The sequence below is a fragment of the Mixophyes fleayi genome, chromosome 11 (genome assembly GCF_038048845.1).
Source record: "Mixophyes fleayi isolate aMixFle1 chromosome 11, aMixFle1.hap1, whole genome shotgun sequence".
NCBI classification, from domain to species: domain Eukaryota; kingdom Metazoa; phylum Chordata; class Amphibia; order Anura; family Limnodynastidae; genus Mixophyes; species Mixophyes fleayi.
In genome coordinates this window covers 81,600,336-81,617,391 of record NC_134412.1, presented here as the reverse complement: position 1 = coordinate 81,617,391, position 17,056 = coordinate 81,600,336, and the positions used below count along the sequence as shown (strand labels likewise).

Here is a 17,056-nt window from a genome sequence, read left to right as displayed (position 1 = left end):
CTTCCCATTTTCTCTAATGAGGGAATATTGCTTTAAAACTCGACTATGGGTGGACCCTGTATCCTACAGGATGTTTTCATGAGGATGCAGCTTATCAATTCATTAGAAGCCAATGCCATAAATATTGATGTCTCTATGATGTCACTAGTTCCTACTGAATGGGTACGCTGTAAAAACACAAGAGTGGCTAGGCTGCAGTATCATGCATGTTGGGTTAGTCCACCTCCTTTCTGATAGTAGTGTTTCGAATGTGCTCTTAAAAGGATTATTCCACACCAAACTGAATATAATAAAACTGATGATGCACTTGTGCTCTGGTGATCATGTGATCCAGCTTCGTTTTGTGTCATTATCAACCGTTTGTTTCTCCGTATTCTATGTGATCTTTGGTCTGTTATAAGACACAATTTGAACTCTTTACAGGAACAGAGTTTGTGGTAGTTGAAGACGCGTCTTGTGTTGACACAAACGCTATAATTCTCAAAGGGACCACTGTTCTCACCTATAAGCCCAAGCTGGTTGATCGCCCATTTTCTGGCAGTTTATTTGGAATTGAGGTAAGATGGTTTATTTGTAATTTCAGGTTTTTGTATCCATTGAGCCCTATTGGCTTTATTTAGTAAAAGGGTGCAAAAAAGTAACTGGGCCGATGTTCGGAAAAGTAAAAATAAAATCAAACTCCAAAAAAATCACATAGGGGGAAGATTTCTTTCTAAAAAGGAAGAGTGGAAGTGTTGCCCATCTACCACATAATGTTGTTTGCATCCCAATAGCTTCTCCAGAACTTTCACAAACTAAAATAGTATTTTGCATCCTTATCACTTTGGAGAATGCAATTACATTTCTGTATAATTGTCTGGGGACGCACCAAGTGCACAAACGTGGCTAATGGAAGAATAAAGGTTAAGTGAAAAAGTAATTCCTGATTGATGATAACGCAGAACAACAAAGATAGGACTGGTAAAACTTGAGAATGGGTTCAAGAAAACCACATGTTGTTGAGAGAGTCTTCTTAAAAATCATATATATATAAAAATCATTGGTCTGTTTGGACACCCTTGTACCGATTGGGATGAACCCAACGTGAGGTGATCCACTTGGATTCTGTACAGGGTTTTGGGGGTTTGAGATCCTGGTTGGACCTTCCATTGGTGTAGGCTGGGCAGACTTTGATCCAGGGAGCCTGTTCTGAGTCTTCCACTGGATGGATTTGGACGAAAACTTCACAGACTTGTAACATTGGATCCCAGAAGACATATTAGGGGGTTGAGGTCCAGGTCGGAACTCCCGTTGGTGTACGCTGGGCAGAACTTTGACCCGGGAGCCTGTTCTGGGCCTTCCACTGGATGACATTTAATATAAAAACAAAAATGACACTGGGCAGCCACCTCATGGGTGTGTTGGAAGAGCTGCTAATTATATCTAAAGGGTTGACAGTTGCATCCAACTCATTGATAACTTGAAGATTTAAACCCGGTAACGCCGGGTACTTCAGCTACTGTTACATATTTGTTGTGTGACCATTACTAAAGTGATGACTGAGTTTGTTTGTCGTTACTTAGGTATTTTCCTGCCGCCTGGGGAATGAACAGGACACAGCTCTGTCTATAATTGACCCAGTTCATGTGCAGATAGAACTGGTTGGAAATTCAACTTACCAAAATAGTTCTGGCCTCATGGATGCATTTAACACTGAGGATTTCCCGCCAATTCTTGAGGTAAAACTAGAAAAGCAGTTTGCAGCTTAGTGAACTGTGATATCTCTCATTACATTGTTTATTAAACTTTAGGTAAGGGATTGATGTTTGCCGAGCTCCAAAATCAGGTATAGTCGGCTACCCTTCTGTATACAATATGACAAACTAATAAAATAAGATTTCCATGGCGACCCTCAGGCTTTATCTTATTCTGTATCCCTCACGACAAGTCCCCTTTTGTATTATTACCATTCATTGCTTGATGGATGTGTATATAGATCAGACTTATGAAAGCCAACCATCAAACATGCTCCAGAGACCACTGTTCTGGGTAAAAACTAGTTTTAAACTTTACTTTTCTGCAGTACTAAGCCTTGTATTTTGTCTTTGTTTTTGATAGAGTGTTTCAAGCATGTTCTCAAGGGCTCCCTTCAGCATAGTGTACTGTGTACTTAATGAGCACTCCCACAGAACTGTCTACTGTACCGAGCGTTAACACCAAACATAGATCTGTGTTCAGCTGTTTAGTTCATCTGTCGAGAAAAGTGTCATGGAATCCCAAGCATTTAGATTGCTGCACTGCAATTATTAATGTTTGGAATCCACTTTTAAGTTGCATTTGTTTTGTCCATCATTAGATCCAGTTACAGACACTGGACATCAGATTGTCATACAATGATGTGCTGTTGTTTCTGGCTATCGCAAAATCCATTCCTGAGCAGACCAGCCCCAGTGTACCCCAGCCTGCGGCTCCTGATGCTCCCTCTGTCTCTAGCAGTACTTCTGGTAACACCAAGGAAAATGAAAGCTTACCTGTGAAAGACACACACAGACATGTGATGGATCCTATTCTGGGTAAGGCAGAACATAGATGTTCATAGCATAAAAGGCATGCTAGGTGGTGGGATTCGTCCAGTCTGAGCTGAGGATTCAGGTGGAGTTTTTATCTTTCTGGAGTTTTTTGAGCAGCCATCTTTATTACTGGCACACGGCATCTTTTAATTCTCCAGCTCGCCATGCTTCTTCCTCTGAATCTTCAAAGCATTTTCAGTATGGGATTAATACATCTGTATTTCAATGAATTCAAATTTGTCACAGTTAGTGAGATTCAAACCTAGGTTCATTCTATTAGTGTAATATTCAGCTTAAACACTTGCGCAACAGAATTCTGAAGAGTGTAAAATGCGTGAGGTATTTAGTATTTCACTGTGTTTTCTTTATCCTTCAGAAAATAATCTTGCTTGCCTACAAGAGCTGGGATTTGCTTTAGATGACTGTCGCAAAGCTCTTCTGGCTTCTCAAGGTAACTCAGACTATTGTTTTTGTACTGATCTCCCACTATGCTGCTTTTACATCATCTTGTGTTTCCTTAATTGATTTTTTTTGTTCTTTGGTTGTTTATAACTATGTTACTTACATAGATAATTGTATAGCTTTATTTTTACATATTTACATTGAGTTTGACCCTTCATCTCCAAAATCCCTAATAGGGAATATAATCCTTCCTGATTTACTGCCTGGATAAGTTTATCACATGTGTTAAAGTAGAACTCCACCCAGAGCTTAAATTGTAGTATAACCACCACCCCAGTGTCTGGGTTCCCCTCTAGTAGCGAGGTCCTCCCTTGCTTATTCGCCAGGCTTTTGTTTTATGGCCCGTTCCCCAGATGGAGGAGGCAGGAGGTTTGAAATTCATCCTCGGACACCTCTTGTGTTGGTCTCTTGTCCATCTATCCATTCATTCATTCCTTCATTTATTCCTTCATTCATTCATGCCTTCATTCATGCCTTCATTCATTCATTCAATTATGCCTTCATTCATTCATTCATTCATTCATGCCTTCCTTCATTCATTCATTCATTCATCCATCCATCCACTTGATTTTTTTTTATGGTATGGACATTTTATCCACTGCCTGTGGGTGGTAAGTTTGTCATAAATGTTGGGTAACCCAGACGCTTAATCTTCTCTGTATTGTTAGTTTGTGGCAAGATGTTGTTTTCTCTTTCATCCAGTCTGGGGGACACTGCTACCATGGGGTTGTATAAGGGGACACAGGAGTTGACACTTAAATAGTTAAACTGTTGATGTAACTGTTGACAGAAGCTCCTCCCTTCTGCAACCCCAGTAGCTCCTCAGTGTTATTTAAGTGCCCATAGGAGTTGGGCTTAATTTTGGCTGTTCTGCAGCTATTTCTGTAGGTTATGTTTTATTTTATTTTGTTTGATTAATTTATTAGTGATTTGTAATGTGTGCTGTGTTTTAGCTACACCGTGCTGACAGGCATAGTCTGCTGAGGGAGACTAATCCCCAATGATTCCCTATTCTCATTAAGGTCAACTCAACAAAGCTGCTACATGGTTATTTAAGAATGCCGAGCCATTGAAGCCTCATAAGAACAATAATGGTGCAGGGGCTTTGCAATGGATCTCTGGGGTGGAGCTAAAGGCAGACAGTGTTTGTATCTGTTTCATTGATGACTGCATGGACTGCGATGTACCTTTAGCGGAGATCACCTTTTCACGTGAGTACATACGCCGCACGTGGGGATTCCAGAAATGTTTGGTGCGCTTCATATTTGTTAGTTGCTGAATGGATTCTTACAAGAGTTATGTTATTCGCAGTAGATGTCTTTTAAACAGGTTTCTAGGCGTATTGTCGGAGAGGGCCTGGCGCGCGATAAGGGGGCTGCCGCGTGATAAGCCATCTGATATAGTCTCCTAGGTTAATCAATTGCTCCAAGTTAGATGCATAAGATGGACCTGCGTTCCTATTGCTGCTCCTTGAAAATGGGGTATTCTATCCCTGTCTGATTCAGGATGGCATAAACGAGCATGTTTGATAATGTGCTCACCCTACCTTACTTTGAGCTCGGTTCACAAGTTGGATGATAACCGAAGCTGTAATAGGAATCATTAATCCTTTTGTAATAACAGAAGGTGAATACTCACTGACTGCTTACCCTTATGATATAATGCTCTGCATGTTTTTTGTTGTTTGTTTTTATTTCTGGTCTAATGTCTTTTGGTCAAAAGTTGGGAGGATTTACCAAAAGCCACTTTGTAAGAGCCCTTGTTGTGATAAATGAGAGCAGTTTTTTTTATAACGTTTGCAGCCATGGCTTATCTCCTCAGCTCACCCAGATCTTGTTACATTGAGCTATTATTAAATGATATGTAATTTATATGCAGCATGAGTCATTTCTTTCTCTTAATATTTTTTTATCTTCATTGCTCCCCCTCTTGTCTTGTTTTGTCTTATTTGATGTATCAGTCATATGTGTATGAAAATGATACAATTTGTTACCTATCTAAATAAAAAACAAATGAAACTGAGTCTCGTAGCACTGTAACATAGGGAAATGGTTCTAAGTATTCCTGCCTGAATACAGGTAAGGCATGTGTACACTAGAAATGTAGAGAGCGCTCTAACTCCAAGTCAGGATTATAACTGGGACTTCTATAAGTTGCTTGGTGCAGTTCCACACCCCAGATTAAGGTGAGGACAAGGAAGCCTGCACTACAGGAACCACCTATTTGAAAAAGTTAACATGTATCATGTTTGTTTTATTGAACTCTTTTCTTATAGTGCAAGAGTTAGTGTAACGTTTGTACTGTCTGTATTAAAGAAGAACTTTGCCCACAACTAAACAACTTTGTTTGAGTGCAGATCAATGAGTTATTCTAGAATGCGTAGTTGAACTTCTCTTCTTCTCATCCAGCGTTGGGCTACCGTGGTCCAGTATTGCTCCCCCCTGACCTACTAACACTTGCCTGCTTTAGAAAAGCAGCAATGTTGTTGTAGACCCCCCTCCATGAACTTAACATTTGTATGTTTGGAACAAGACCACCTTAGTAGGAGTTAGGAGATCAGAGCTGGGCCATTGGAGCACTCTCCGTCAGCTTGGAAGCCTCACCCCAGGGAAGAAGACCTAAAATACAGGACAGCATCTAAAAATTTTGAGGGTATTTATAGGGGTGTCTGGAGCAAAAAAAGCAAGTCTAGAAGTGTTTGCAATGATTGGGATCAGCATAAGTTTAACTAAAAATAAAGTGGAGAAAACAAGAATGTTATGCAACACAAATAGGGTAGATGTGACGGACTCTTTATCCTTCATCGTAAGATTGTTTTTGAAGTTTCGGTGGAATTTTAGTAGTATACTGATTGCACCTTTTTAAACTTTCTGTTTTTAGGCTTGAACTTTTTCCAACATTTGGTCTCCAATCCTGATGGTTCTGCCGAATTCACATTCGCTGGAGACTACTACAACCGCGAGCTTTCAGGTAGCGCATTGATATTGATTACTTGCAGATGTAATAAATGTGACATAACCACAGCACACAGTGGCTCAGTCTCATGCAGACTCTATTAAAGACTACTTCTCTTGTCTTGCTTAAGAGCTATCTTAATTCTGCGTGGTACATACTATGTCAAACCTGTACACATGTAAATCCTTTGTGAGTTAGAAGTTTTCTTGCAAGGTAATTATTTCAAGATAAAATGCAATGTTACGTTTGGTTTCCAGTTTTTTGGCTTTATGAATACAATTATACAGTTGTGTGGAAAGTTCTTCTAAAAGTATTTTGCTATCTTGTTTTTTCATGCTATATAATCTTTACAAATACTGTGGTTGTTTGGATAAGGTTGTTTGGGGAGCACGGTGGCTAAGTGGTCAGCACTTCTGCCTTACAGCACTGGAGTCATGAGTTCAATTCCCAACCATGGCCTTATCTGTGTGGAGTTTGTATGTTCTCCCCGTGTTTGCGTGGGTTTCCTCCGGGTGCTCCGGTTTCCTCCCACACTCCAAAAACATACTAGTAGGTTAATTGGCTGCTAACCAGAAAATAAAATTGACCCTACTCTGTGTGTGTTAGACTGTAAGCCCCAATGGGGCAGGGACTGATGTGAGTGAGTTTTCTGTACAACGCTACGGAATCAGTGGCGCTATATAAATAAATGGTGATGATGATGATATGGTGTTGGAAAGCTGATGTTTGTGATTGAAGTGAATGCGGAGAAGATTTACTACATCCATCTCCCTCACTGTTGTCTTGTTGATAAGTATACAATGTGTCTTTCCTGACTTTAGTAGTCGTCTGGCTGCAGTTTGTCTTACAAGGAGCCTTTGAAATTCCACATTTAATACATTGCTGATTTATTAATATACATTCTTTTTAATTCAAGGTTGGGAGCCATTTATTGAGCCATGGCCTTGTTCAATATCCTGGCAGCAGCAGGAAGCCAGCCGCCTCCACCCATCTTGCCTGAAGCTTGATCTGAAAGCTAAACGACGACTAGACATAAATATCACTTCTGTGTTAATAGGTACATAAACATACAGTTATAATATGCGTAGTTCTCCATGTCCACTGACTGAGTTCTGGGGACCTTTAAAACTCAACCCCATCTCCACATTCCAGTGGGAACAAGAATAGACATCTGTTTCATAAGATTGTCTAGGACAGACCTGGCTAACCTGCGGCTCTCCAGGTGTTGTGACACTACAAGTCCCAGCATGCCCTGCCAGCTATCGGCTAGCCATCTACTGGCAAAGCATGCTGGGGCTTGTAGTTTCACAACACCTGGAGAACCACAGGTTGACCAGGCCTGGTCTAGAATGTTCAGATTAATCCGTTTGCATTCAGGTCAGCACAGAAAATAGAATCTTGTTGCTTTAACCTGCGCTTCAATGGAAAACAAGTTATGTTTTCATCAAAATAATTTACCATGATGAGTATCATATTACAGATGTGTCGGTTTGTTCCTAATAAAGTGCTAGAAGTCCCTGGTTTATTGCCCTGTACTAGCTGCATTTTATGTCTGACACTACAGCACATGATATATCCTTTCCACTGAATAGCCTGTGGTTTATTATTTCTCGTATGTATCCATTATTTCAATTTTATAAGTGCATAATTCTCTCCCTTTTTGTTTTTGACAGTTTTCATTATAAATGAGCTATAGAACACAAAGTAGTAGTTATACAAACATAATTACCTCTCTAGATTTTTGTGCAGTTTATAGCAACTTATTTCCTCTGCTTGTGGTTCCTAGAGCAATACGTGAACACTAAAGAGTCGTGGATGGCTGATTACTGCAAGCAGGAGAAAGAGGCTACAGTGGAGACGGCTGAGGAATGGATGGGCTCCTCTGTCGACCCTCCGTACATCGGACCAAGTGAGTAATCTACTGTTAAGTGAACTTATGTGTTAATAACCAGCATGAGTGTTTAGTCTTTCTACACGGGTTAATGCTTTTAATTGTGCTTTCCTTTATTATCCCATGTTCCAATGTATGTGCAGTATTCCTTTCTACTACTTAATGTTCCTCGTTCTCCTTTCTCCCACTGCTGCGTACTTGCTAACTTTTCCTTTCCTGTCTGTCAGGCCTCCCTCTATCCTACCTTAGAACTAGGAGCACAGCCAGTCTGACTAACCTAGAGCACCAGGTCTATGCTAGAGGTACAGTACTAAAAACATAGCAGGACATAAATAAAAGTGGTCGCACTTCTTTTGATTAAACTTGTTTCTCCAGTGGTCAATAAGTATGATAGCAGCATTAATAACAGATAAAGATTACATTTTGGAGTGGAATTTATTTACAGTGATCATGGACATTGGTGCAGATTGTGACAATTTCCAAGGTCCATTTGAGGTTTGTTTTGGTTACTTGCTAACTACACTTGTAACTAGCGTTGTATAAGAAATTATTCAAAAACACTATCTGCAAAATTTGTTCTTCTACCGGCCAGCCGAGAGGAGATTTAGTCTGTCAATTTGTTTTCCCATGTAGTGAGCCCATAATGATTGGTTTGCATGAACCCTAATTGTTTACCCAACATATTTGTAAATTTAATTAGCCAAAGGCCGCATGGCGTTTGTTCCCCTGTGATGCAGTTTTTCGGCCTCTACTACGAACATCCTGATTGGCGCACACCGTGTGCGTGGCCATTTGGCTCAGAAGTCGCGTCAAGTGTCACATGTCCACCATTACTCCATTTTGAACCTTACTTTTATATATGTCCCCTATAAAGTGCAGTTTAAAAGATATAAACTTTATTATTATTTCTGGATTGTTTTGTTTATATACCTCTACCTTTTCTCTCTCTGTTTCTTTGTTGTAGAAACGTTTTCCTCTTTTTATCATTTTTGATATTTTGTTTGGCAGACGTGTATGGGTTTTCCATGACAAGTCATTGTCCCCGTTTTCCCCCCCTGCAGTCGAAATGAAGACTCCAAAGCGCAGGCAGCCCTTTGTACCCTTCGCTCTGAGGAATCACACCGGCTGCACACTGTGGTTTGCTACCTTAACAACAACTCCCACACGGTAAAGAGCTGCTGCGATTTATCAAATACCTTGGGGTATATTTACTGATCTGCGGGTTTGAGAAAGTGGAGATGTTGCCTATAGCAACCAATCAGATTCTAGCTGTCATTTTGTAGAATGTACTTAATAAAAGATAACTAGAATCTGATTGGTTGCTATAGGCAAATTGTCCACTTTTTCAAACCTGCAGTTTAGTAAATATACCCCTTATTGTACTATATTACTCGTGTCCACATTTCTTTTATTTTCTTTCATCGATTCTCTCCCTACATTTTTTCTTTTCTAGTTTAGTTTTAAATCTCCTATACCTCTCTGCCACACCATTTTCATATAAACATGGTTTCCGGGCCTCTGTTTGTCAACCAGGATGCAGTGAAGCAGCGTTTCGTGAACCAGACACTCTGATTAAAAACTACATACGAAAAACTAATAATTAAAGAAACTGCTCCTGCTTTCTAACCCTAAATAAATATAAAAATAAACTGTAATCTTATTTTCTCCATCATCCACTCTGGGGGACACTGCTACAATGGGTGCTACGAAGAGTAAGGATGGGGTGTCATGCAGTGATTCTAGTGGCGCCAAATTGGCCAAGACGAGTTTGGTTCGCAAACATCTTGCTTATGGCAGAAGGATGAGGTTGGGCTTTTCCCCTCAGACCCGATCTGCTCAATCAAGGACCTTTTCATTATCCGGACTTACCTTGGTTGGCTTTAATGGCGTGGCTGTTGAGGTCAGCCTTTGGAGATCTAAAGGTTTCTCCTCTAGAGTAATGGATACCCTGATGAGGGCTCTTAAACCAGTGTCAGCCACAATCTACTACATGGTGTGGAAGATTTATGTACATTGGTGTGAGAGGAGGTGTCGTGATCCTGCATTTTTCAGCTTAGCTCGTTTTCTAGCTTTTCTCCAAGATGGGTTAGAGACGGGTCTTAGGTTAAGTTCTCCGAAAGTTCAGGTCTCGGCGCTTTTTTAGCTTTTCTCCAAGATGGGTTAGAGACAGGTCTTAGGTTAAGTTCTCCGAAAGTTCAGGTCTCGGCGCTTTTTTAGCTTTTCTCCAAGATGGGTTAGAGACGGGTCTTGGGTTAAGTTCTTCGAAAGTTCAGGTCTCGGCGCTTTTTTAGCTTTTCTCCAAGATGGGTTAGAGACGGGTCTTAGGTGAAGTTCTCCGAAAGTCCAGGTCTCGGCGCTTTCTATTTTCTTCCAACGCCATTTGGCTCCCCTACCTGATGTTAGTACTTTTCTTCAGGGAGTGCTGCATGTTCAGCCTCTCCATGTTCCTCCGTTGGCTCCGTGGGATTTGAATCTGGTTCTTGAACCAAACTCGTCTTGGCCATTTTGGCGCCACTAGAATCACTATATGACACCCCATCCTTACTCTTCGTAGCACCCATGGTAGCAGTGTCCCCCAGATGGACTCGGAGAAAGAGATTTCACGTAAGTACAAAAATCCTCTTTTAATATTTGATACCTTGGTGAATATTTATTTGATTCAGCAGTAAGTATAAAACTTACACTTATTTAACACCATTAAAATAATATAATAATGTGATGCGGTCAACCAATTGTGGGATTGCTGTTATAACAGCAGCTTCTGTGCGGTTTGGCGTTATAACAGTTTCCAGTCTCCAGATTGACTTCAGTCTGCCACAGCTTGGATATCCGCTAATCACCAGACCAGCCTTATCAGAGGATAAGGTAGAAATTGAGGACAGTCTCCTTCTCCCCCAGGCCGGCACCTTTTCAGTGAAGTATTTTGTCTTTCTACTCTGACATCTAGCTAAGAGGCTAGAGAGCAGAGTCCAAGAAGAAGGGTCCTGCAGGTAATGTAATCAGGCCCCCTTTACCTGCATACCTCCGTTTTCTCATGCGACACCCCCCTGGCCAGGTCCATTGCCCTGTTTTTTACCGAATTTTCCGTCTATCTATTCTGGCAGCGGAGGTTCCTAGTACCTCGGTGTATCCATACTCTAAGCTGGGCTAACGTTGCTAATTCTGTGTGTTAAGAACCTTGCAAGTATCTTGTTTCCTGAAGCGCAAGCATCTCTCTTTCACAATGATTAGACTCCTGGGGAATGTTTTTGATTAGTTGGCGGTTGGATCCTTCCTCAAGTGATGAAGAAGGCAAAACAAGAATGGGGCTTTTGACAATTAGTTAGACCTTCCGTTATCTGAGTCCCATCCTAAGATTCTGTAGACAATCTTAATAGAAGGGTACTTTTGGCCCTACACATTTAGGACTCAAATGACCAAGGTCAACCCCCCACACTCTCTTTTTAAAAAGTGAAAGTTGCCCAAATTTTTTGTATTATAGCTCTTTAGCGAGTTGCTGTCAGATGAATGGGCAAATCCATACAAACCTTATTGCATCTCCTAGTTCATGTTTGTCTCTGGTTTAGCTCTTGCCAGCTTCTTGGGAAGCTAATGCCAAATTCACTTGGTCAGAAAAACTTCTAGGTGGTGCGAAAAGGCTCCCAGGACACAAGTGATGCAACTTTCCTCCAATGTCATGGCCTCTGATTCTGGTAGATTAGCAGCCAGATGCTCAACTAATTTAGTGGAGGCTCCCAAAGTCCTCTGTCAAATCTTCAAATCGTCAGACAATACTTTAAAAAGGTACCTGGCTGGAATAGGAGAAGATGATCAAAGATGCTATTGTGAAACCAGACATCAATATCCCTGAGATTAAACCCCAAGAACCAGCTAACTGTGGTGTTCATCTTCTGGCATTTGTCAAGTGTTATTTTTCATGTATTTTACCCGTTTTCCCAGCCCATATGTGTGAATGAGCCCTTAGTCTACTAGATGAATGGATGTAACTATGATTGGTTATGAAACTAGAATACCCCATTAAATTCCATGTTCAGTTCCCAGCTTGGATCATATAATAGTTGTTACCATAGTGTGTGAGGAACATGCCTTGCTGTCTTGCAGTGCTGCATTGTCCCATAGTGGGAGCCCGGAGGTGGTTTCGGTTGGTGACAGAAACTTCATGGATGATGCGCACAATGTGAGTCAGTGGAGAGAAGTGCTCCCGGGGGAGGAGATACCTTTTTTATTTGAGACCAGAGAAAAGCTAAGACACAGGTAAGCAGAACTGAAGATCCCTTTTTCTTATTTCCCTGCTGTTTTTGCTGTTTAGCATGGTAACCGGGCCAATTAGCATAATAAGCAGCCTGATAATCATGCTAATTCACTGGGGGGGCACAGGGCTTCTGTGCTGCTAGCCTTGGCAGAAGGAGAGTTCATTTTTATTTACTTATTTTGCTACAGTCTGTTCAACGCAGAGGTGACTGGTAATCTTTAAGGCACAACTTTTTAGGGAGCCCTGCTCTGTCTCTGAATCACCATCTCTATGTACCTGCATAACTTTTATGGCATCAATATTTCAGAATATATGTTGGTTTATATGTGTGTGTAACATGTCCAATTGTACAATACTGCCAATATAATGGATTGAGTTTAATTAATTAAGAGACTTTGTTATCCATCCCCTGTGTTCCATCATTGCTGCACACAACCTATTTTCTTGTGTTTTTAATAGACTCTAGAACAGACCAAGGCCATGACTATGTTCAGGCTTGGCCAACCTGTGGCTCCCTGGGTTTTGTGAAACTACAAGTCCCAGCATGCTTTGCCAATAGATAATTAGCCGATAGCTGGAAAGTGATGCTGGGACTTGTAGTTTCCAAACACCTGGAGAGCCACAGGTTGGCCAGGCCTGCCCTAGTTATCTATATGTAACCTGTAGACACCAGGCCATGAAGGCAGTAAAAGCTGTCAACACTGAATGTTTTTGCAGCTTCAGGATGGTTTGCAATCTGCTGATAGCAAAAGATATGTCTGGAATGTCAATGATCCCAGCAATGTAACAGTTGTATTCGCTAGATGAGCTACAGGATAGCTATACAATACAATTGTTAAGATATTGTAAAACGTATTGTGGTTTTGATTACATCACATCATCATCATCATTTATTGATATAGAGCCTCTAATTCTGCAGCACTGTACAGAGAACTCACTCACATCAGCTCCCCATTGGAGCTTATAGTCTAAATTCCCTAACATACACACAGACTAAGGTCAATTTGTTAGTAGCCAATTAACCTACCAGTATGTTTTTGGAGTGTGGGAGGAAACCGGAGCACCCGGAGGAAACCCACACAAACACGGGGAGAACATACAAACTCCTCACAGAATAAGGCCATGGTCAGGAATTGAACTCATGACCCCAGTGCTAAGCGCATATTTGTTGCTTGTAAAACGCACAGCAACCTGGAGATAATTTATCACATAATAGCAAGCGTTACATAGTGAACAAGATCGTAACGTGAGCATTAGAATTTTCTATCCCTGGTGTGCTTTACAAGAGGTTGGCATGCAGTCTGCCCAATCACTATGAATAAGTCATTGCCTAAAAGTTGTTAGCAGCCGTGATACCTGTAAAAATAAAAATGTCAATTATAATAAAAACACTGCAATGTGTAGTGATTGATTCTCCGCTTGACATGACTTAGTAGATGACCATCGTTTGTTCCACTTTGCAGTTTATTTACTCAGGGGCGTGTAATGTTCTACAGGATATAGAACCTGAAGTTTCACGATCTGCCAGTGTTCTATTGTAAGAGTGTTACCCATGTCTGACAGACCCTCCCTGTCCTTTCAGGCATACTCATGACTTACGGATTCACCAGCTGCAGGTCCGGGTCAGTGGCTGGGAGCAGATTAGTCCCGTGTCCGTGGATAAAGTTGGGATATTTTTCCGTTACGCGGCTCCCGACAAGAACACATCTTCATCTTCTGTGAGTCCCAGATTCTTCTTCTCATTTATGCCTAATGATCATGTAACAGTGTGCTGGTATTTCTCAATAACTCCTACTTGTGAAGCCATCAGTACAATTACCAGTTTCACACAATATATACACGTACTCTATGGTCTGCTTTCTGGATTTATCAAGGTTTGTGGATAGAAATATAATAGATAACAAATTATCTTCTTTTTTTTTCAGGTTGGAAGCCCAATTAGTAAAACTAACATAATACATCCTCATGTCTATGTAAGTTCCAATTTTTATGCTTTCTCATTTCCTGATAATTCTAGAAGGTATAGATTTCAGGTGGCCTGAATGCATAATCTAGAATATGATACATGTAATATGGGATAAGGAACCGGCCATCGTCTGTATCCATTCCCTTCTGTGTGATTAGCAATGTTATGGGAATCATTGCAGTTAAAATCAAAGTGTTATGTTACTTATGTTACTTTAGAAATAGGTACAGTTAGTGTCCTGGTAGATCATATGGATTCAGAAAGACACTCAACATTCCAACTCCTGTTTTGAGAAGTTTTAGGATTTCATGGTCCACAGCTGCTACTTTATGTCAAGTAGTTTCACAGCTGATAATATAGAGTGAACTTATCACTGAACCTGTTATACTTGGGGGTCTTTTCAATATTGCTCATTTAAACTGTTGTTGAAATATAACGTTGTGTCCGTGTTGCGCAGTTTTCGGCCCTTCCTCCAGTGCGAGTAGTGTTTGCGGTCACCATGGAAGGCAGCGCACGCAAAGTTATAACTGTCCGTTCGTCTCTGATTGTAAGAAACAAGCTAGAGATTCCTATGGAGCTTCGCCTGGACAGCCCTTCAGCTCCTGACAGTAAGTCATCCATGTTTCTGACCTGTAGATGGCTTACATTACATTAGCAAAGATTTTTAGATGTGCATGGGCCTAGTCTTTAATTTTCTATGCTATGTCATACTACATATAATATGTGTTGGTCTTGTCATCTTGATGCTCTCCAAAAGTACTCTCTTGTATCTTGTCCCAGCCTTGGGAAGAGAATAGTGTGTTGGGGAGGACTTCTCTCTGTCTTCTGCTGCTTGGTTATATAATCATTGTGCCAAGTAGTGCCACACGGGACCTAAAGTGGTCTTTATCCGTCATTGTTCAGAGTACACATACCGCTTTTGGGTGGTTGGCCCTTGCATCACGTGTCCATGTCTTAAGTTGTTCTGGTGTATTGACAGAGCCAGTGATCCTCCCTGCGGTGATGCCTGGAGACTCATTTGCGGTTCCTTTGCACCTTACCTCATGGAGACTTCAAGCTCGACCCAGAGGCATGGGAGTGTTCTTCTGTAAAACACCCATTCACTGGACTAATGTGACCAAGACAGGAGAGGTCTCCAGCAGTAAACGCGAGTGTCACTCCATGGATGCTGAGAACAGCAGATATTTCAGGTGAAGGCTTCTGGGAAACGATTCCTCTCTCTGGGTGATTCCCTGATAGTGGGACAATTTCTTTTAGTGTCTCGAGCAAAAGCAAAATGTTTGAATTACTTTGCTTTTATGTATTTTTCTTATAAATAATATGTTGACAAACATTATAATAGCAGCTCTAAACTTTACCCTTTATCTTATTCTAACACCCTTTTCCCTTTAGTGTAAGTCTTACTAATAATTATACACCATAGAAATCTAACACAGCTGTAGTGAATATATCATTAGTCATTTTTTATTTTTTTTATAAATTGGTAAAAAGGAATAATAATTATATTGTCCTGTCATTTCTCCCTTAGGTTCTGCGTAGCTCTGAAGAAAGAAAACTATCCGGATTACATGCCATCAAATATTTTTTCGGACAGCGCCAAACAAATCTACAGACAGCCGGGTCATACCATCTTCCTTCTGCCCACAGTGGTGATCTGCAACCTGTTACCCTGTGAGCTCAACTTCTACGTCAAAGGGTCACCCCTTAAAGGAACCTTGAAATCTGGCAAAGAGATGGCTCTGCACACGGCTGATACAACGCAGAACTTTGAGCTTGGTGAGTTCTCATAGCAAATCCCTATAGTATGTACCCAGACTAGTAGGTATTGATTGAAAAATAATCTTGTTAAATTGTGTAACCTGTAGTCCATCGCGGCTTATCAAATGCAACCCTTAATATGTGTCACAGGTGCATGTAACCTCTGCAATTCTCTGGCAAGATAAGGCTCTGGTGGCGCCCAGCTTATAGCGACTTTAGCTGCACATGAAGGGGTAACATAGTTTATGAGGTTGGAAAAAGACACCAGTCCATCAAGTTCAACCTATTTTGGATTTCCAGCGATCCTGCAATTATATTTGAAATTGATCCAGTTAAGCAACCGCCAATCTGTTTCAATTGTGACAATCCCCCCAGACCCAATATTATAGTCCTATTTTTACCCTATATCCACTACTATCCTTCATTTTAATTAATGGTCGTATCCCTGGATACACTTTTCCGCAAATAATTTGTCTAACCCTTTCTTAAACATATCTATTGAACCTGCCATCACAACCTTCCCTGGCAGTGAATTCCATATCTTGACTGCCCTTACTGTAAAGAACCCCTTCCTTTGCTGGTTGTGAAATGTCCTCTCCTCTAACCATAGCGGGTGACTGCGTGTCCTGTGTATTGTCCTTGGGGTAAAAAGTTGCCATGAAAGTTCTCTGTATTGACCCTTAATGTATTTGTACATAGTAGATTTGTCAATAGCAACCAATCAGATTCTCGCTATCCTTTTTTCTAGAATGTACAAGATAAATGTTAGTTAGAATCTGATTGGTTGTTATGGGTAACGTCTCCACTTTTCTTTTACAGCCTTTCTTTACTCTGCAGTTGTCAGGATTTGAGTTGCTCAGCCAAGGATGCAGTGACAAGGGTGTGCCACTAGGGGATGTGGGTAGCCAAGACCAGGTAGAAGACTGGTGTAGAAGTTGGGCAGACCAGGTGAAAACCACATAAGATGAAATGGTGCAGATTGGTAGGCAAACTGCATAATTATTGGACAGGCATAGGTCGGGCAACAGACCATCAGAATACAGGAACAGAGAATTATGTCCCCATATTTCACAAAGGAAATAAAAATAGGGCAAAACTCTAGTGGGGTTTAAATGGCAGGAATGATATGTCCAGGTATACTATTCTGCTTTATCATTATGCAGACACTGTCTCCTCCGCTATATACTGGTTCCGGTTTACGGTGATCAGGGCTTTCTGAGAAT

At 41.0% G+C, this 17,056-nt stretch overlaps 1 protein-coding gene across 3 annotated transcripts in view; it reads left to right on the top strand.

Moving 5' to 3' along the window:
• The window catches only part of VPS13D (vacuolar protein sorting 13 homolog D), a 169,742-nt gene that overhangs the window by 57,278 nt on the left and 95,408 nt on the right, over window positions 1–17,056 (top strand). For 2 of the 3 annotated variants that reach the window (XM_075189940.1, XM_075189939.1), the window contains exons 32-47: window positions 424–557; window positions 1,563–1,718; window positions 2,336–2,552; window positions 2,926–3,000; window positions 4,034–4,222; window positions 5,892–5,981; window positions 6,883–7,023; window positions 7,753–7,875; window positions 8,085–8,159; window positions 8,919–9,024; window positions 11,959–12,111; window positions 13,692–13,827; window positions 14,035–14,082; window positions 14,533–14,683; window positions 15,055–15,265; window positions 15,604–15,851. In XM_075189940.1, coding sequence (XP_075046041.1) covers window positions 424–557; window positions 1,563–1,718; window positions 2,336–2,552; window positions 2,926–3,000; window positions 4,034–4,222; window positions 5,892–5,981; window positions 6,883–7,023; window positions 7,753–7,875; window positions 8,085–8,159; window positions 8,919–9,024; window positions 11,959–12,111; window positions 13,692–13,827; window positions 14,035–14,082; window positions 14,533–14,683; window positions 15,055–15,265; window positions 15,604–15,851 — 2,253 coding nt within the window. The remainder of the gene's footprint in view (window positions 1–423; window positions 558–1,562; window positions 1,719–2,335; window positions 2,553–2,925; window positions 3,001–4,033; window positions 4,223–5,891; window positions 5,982–6,882; window positions 7,024–7,752; window positions 7,876–8,084; window positions 8,160–8,918; window positions 9,025–11,958; window positions 12,112–13,691; window positions 13,828–14,034; window positions 14,083–14,532; window positions 14,684–15,054; window positions 15,266–15,603; window positions 15,852–17,056) is intronic. The other variant, XM_075189941.1, reaches the window with a different exon arrangement.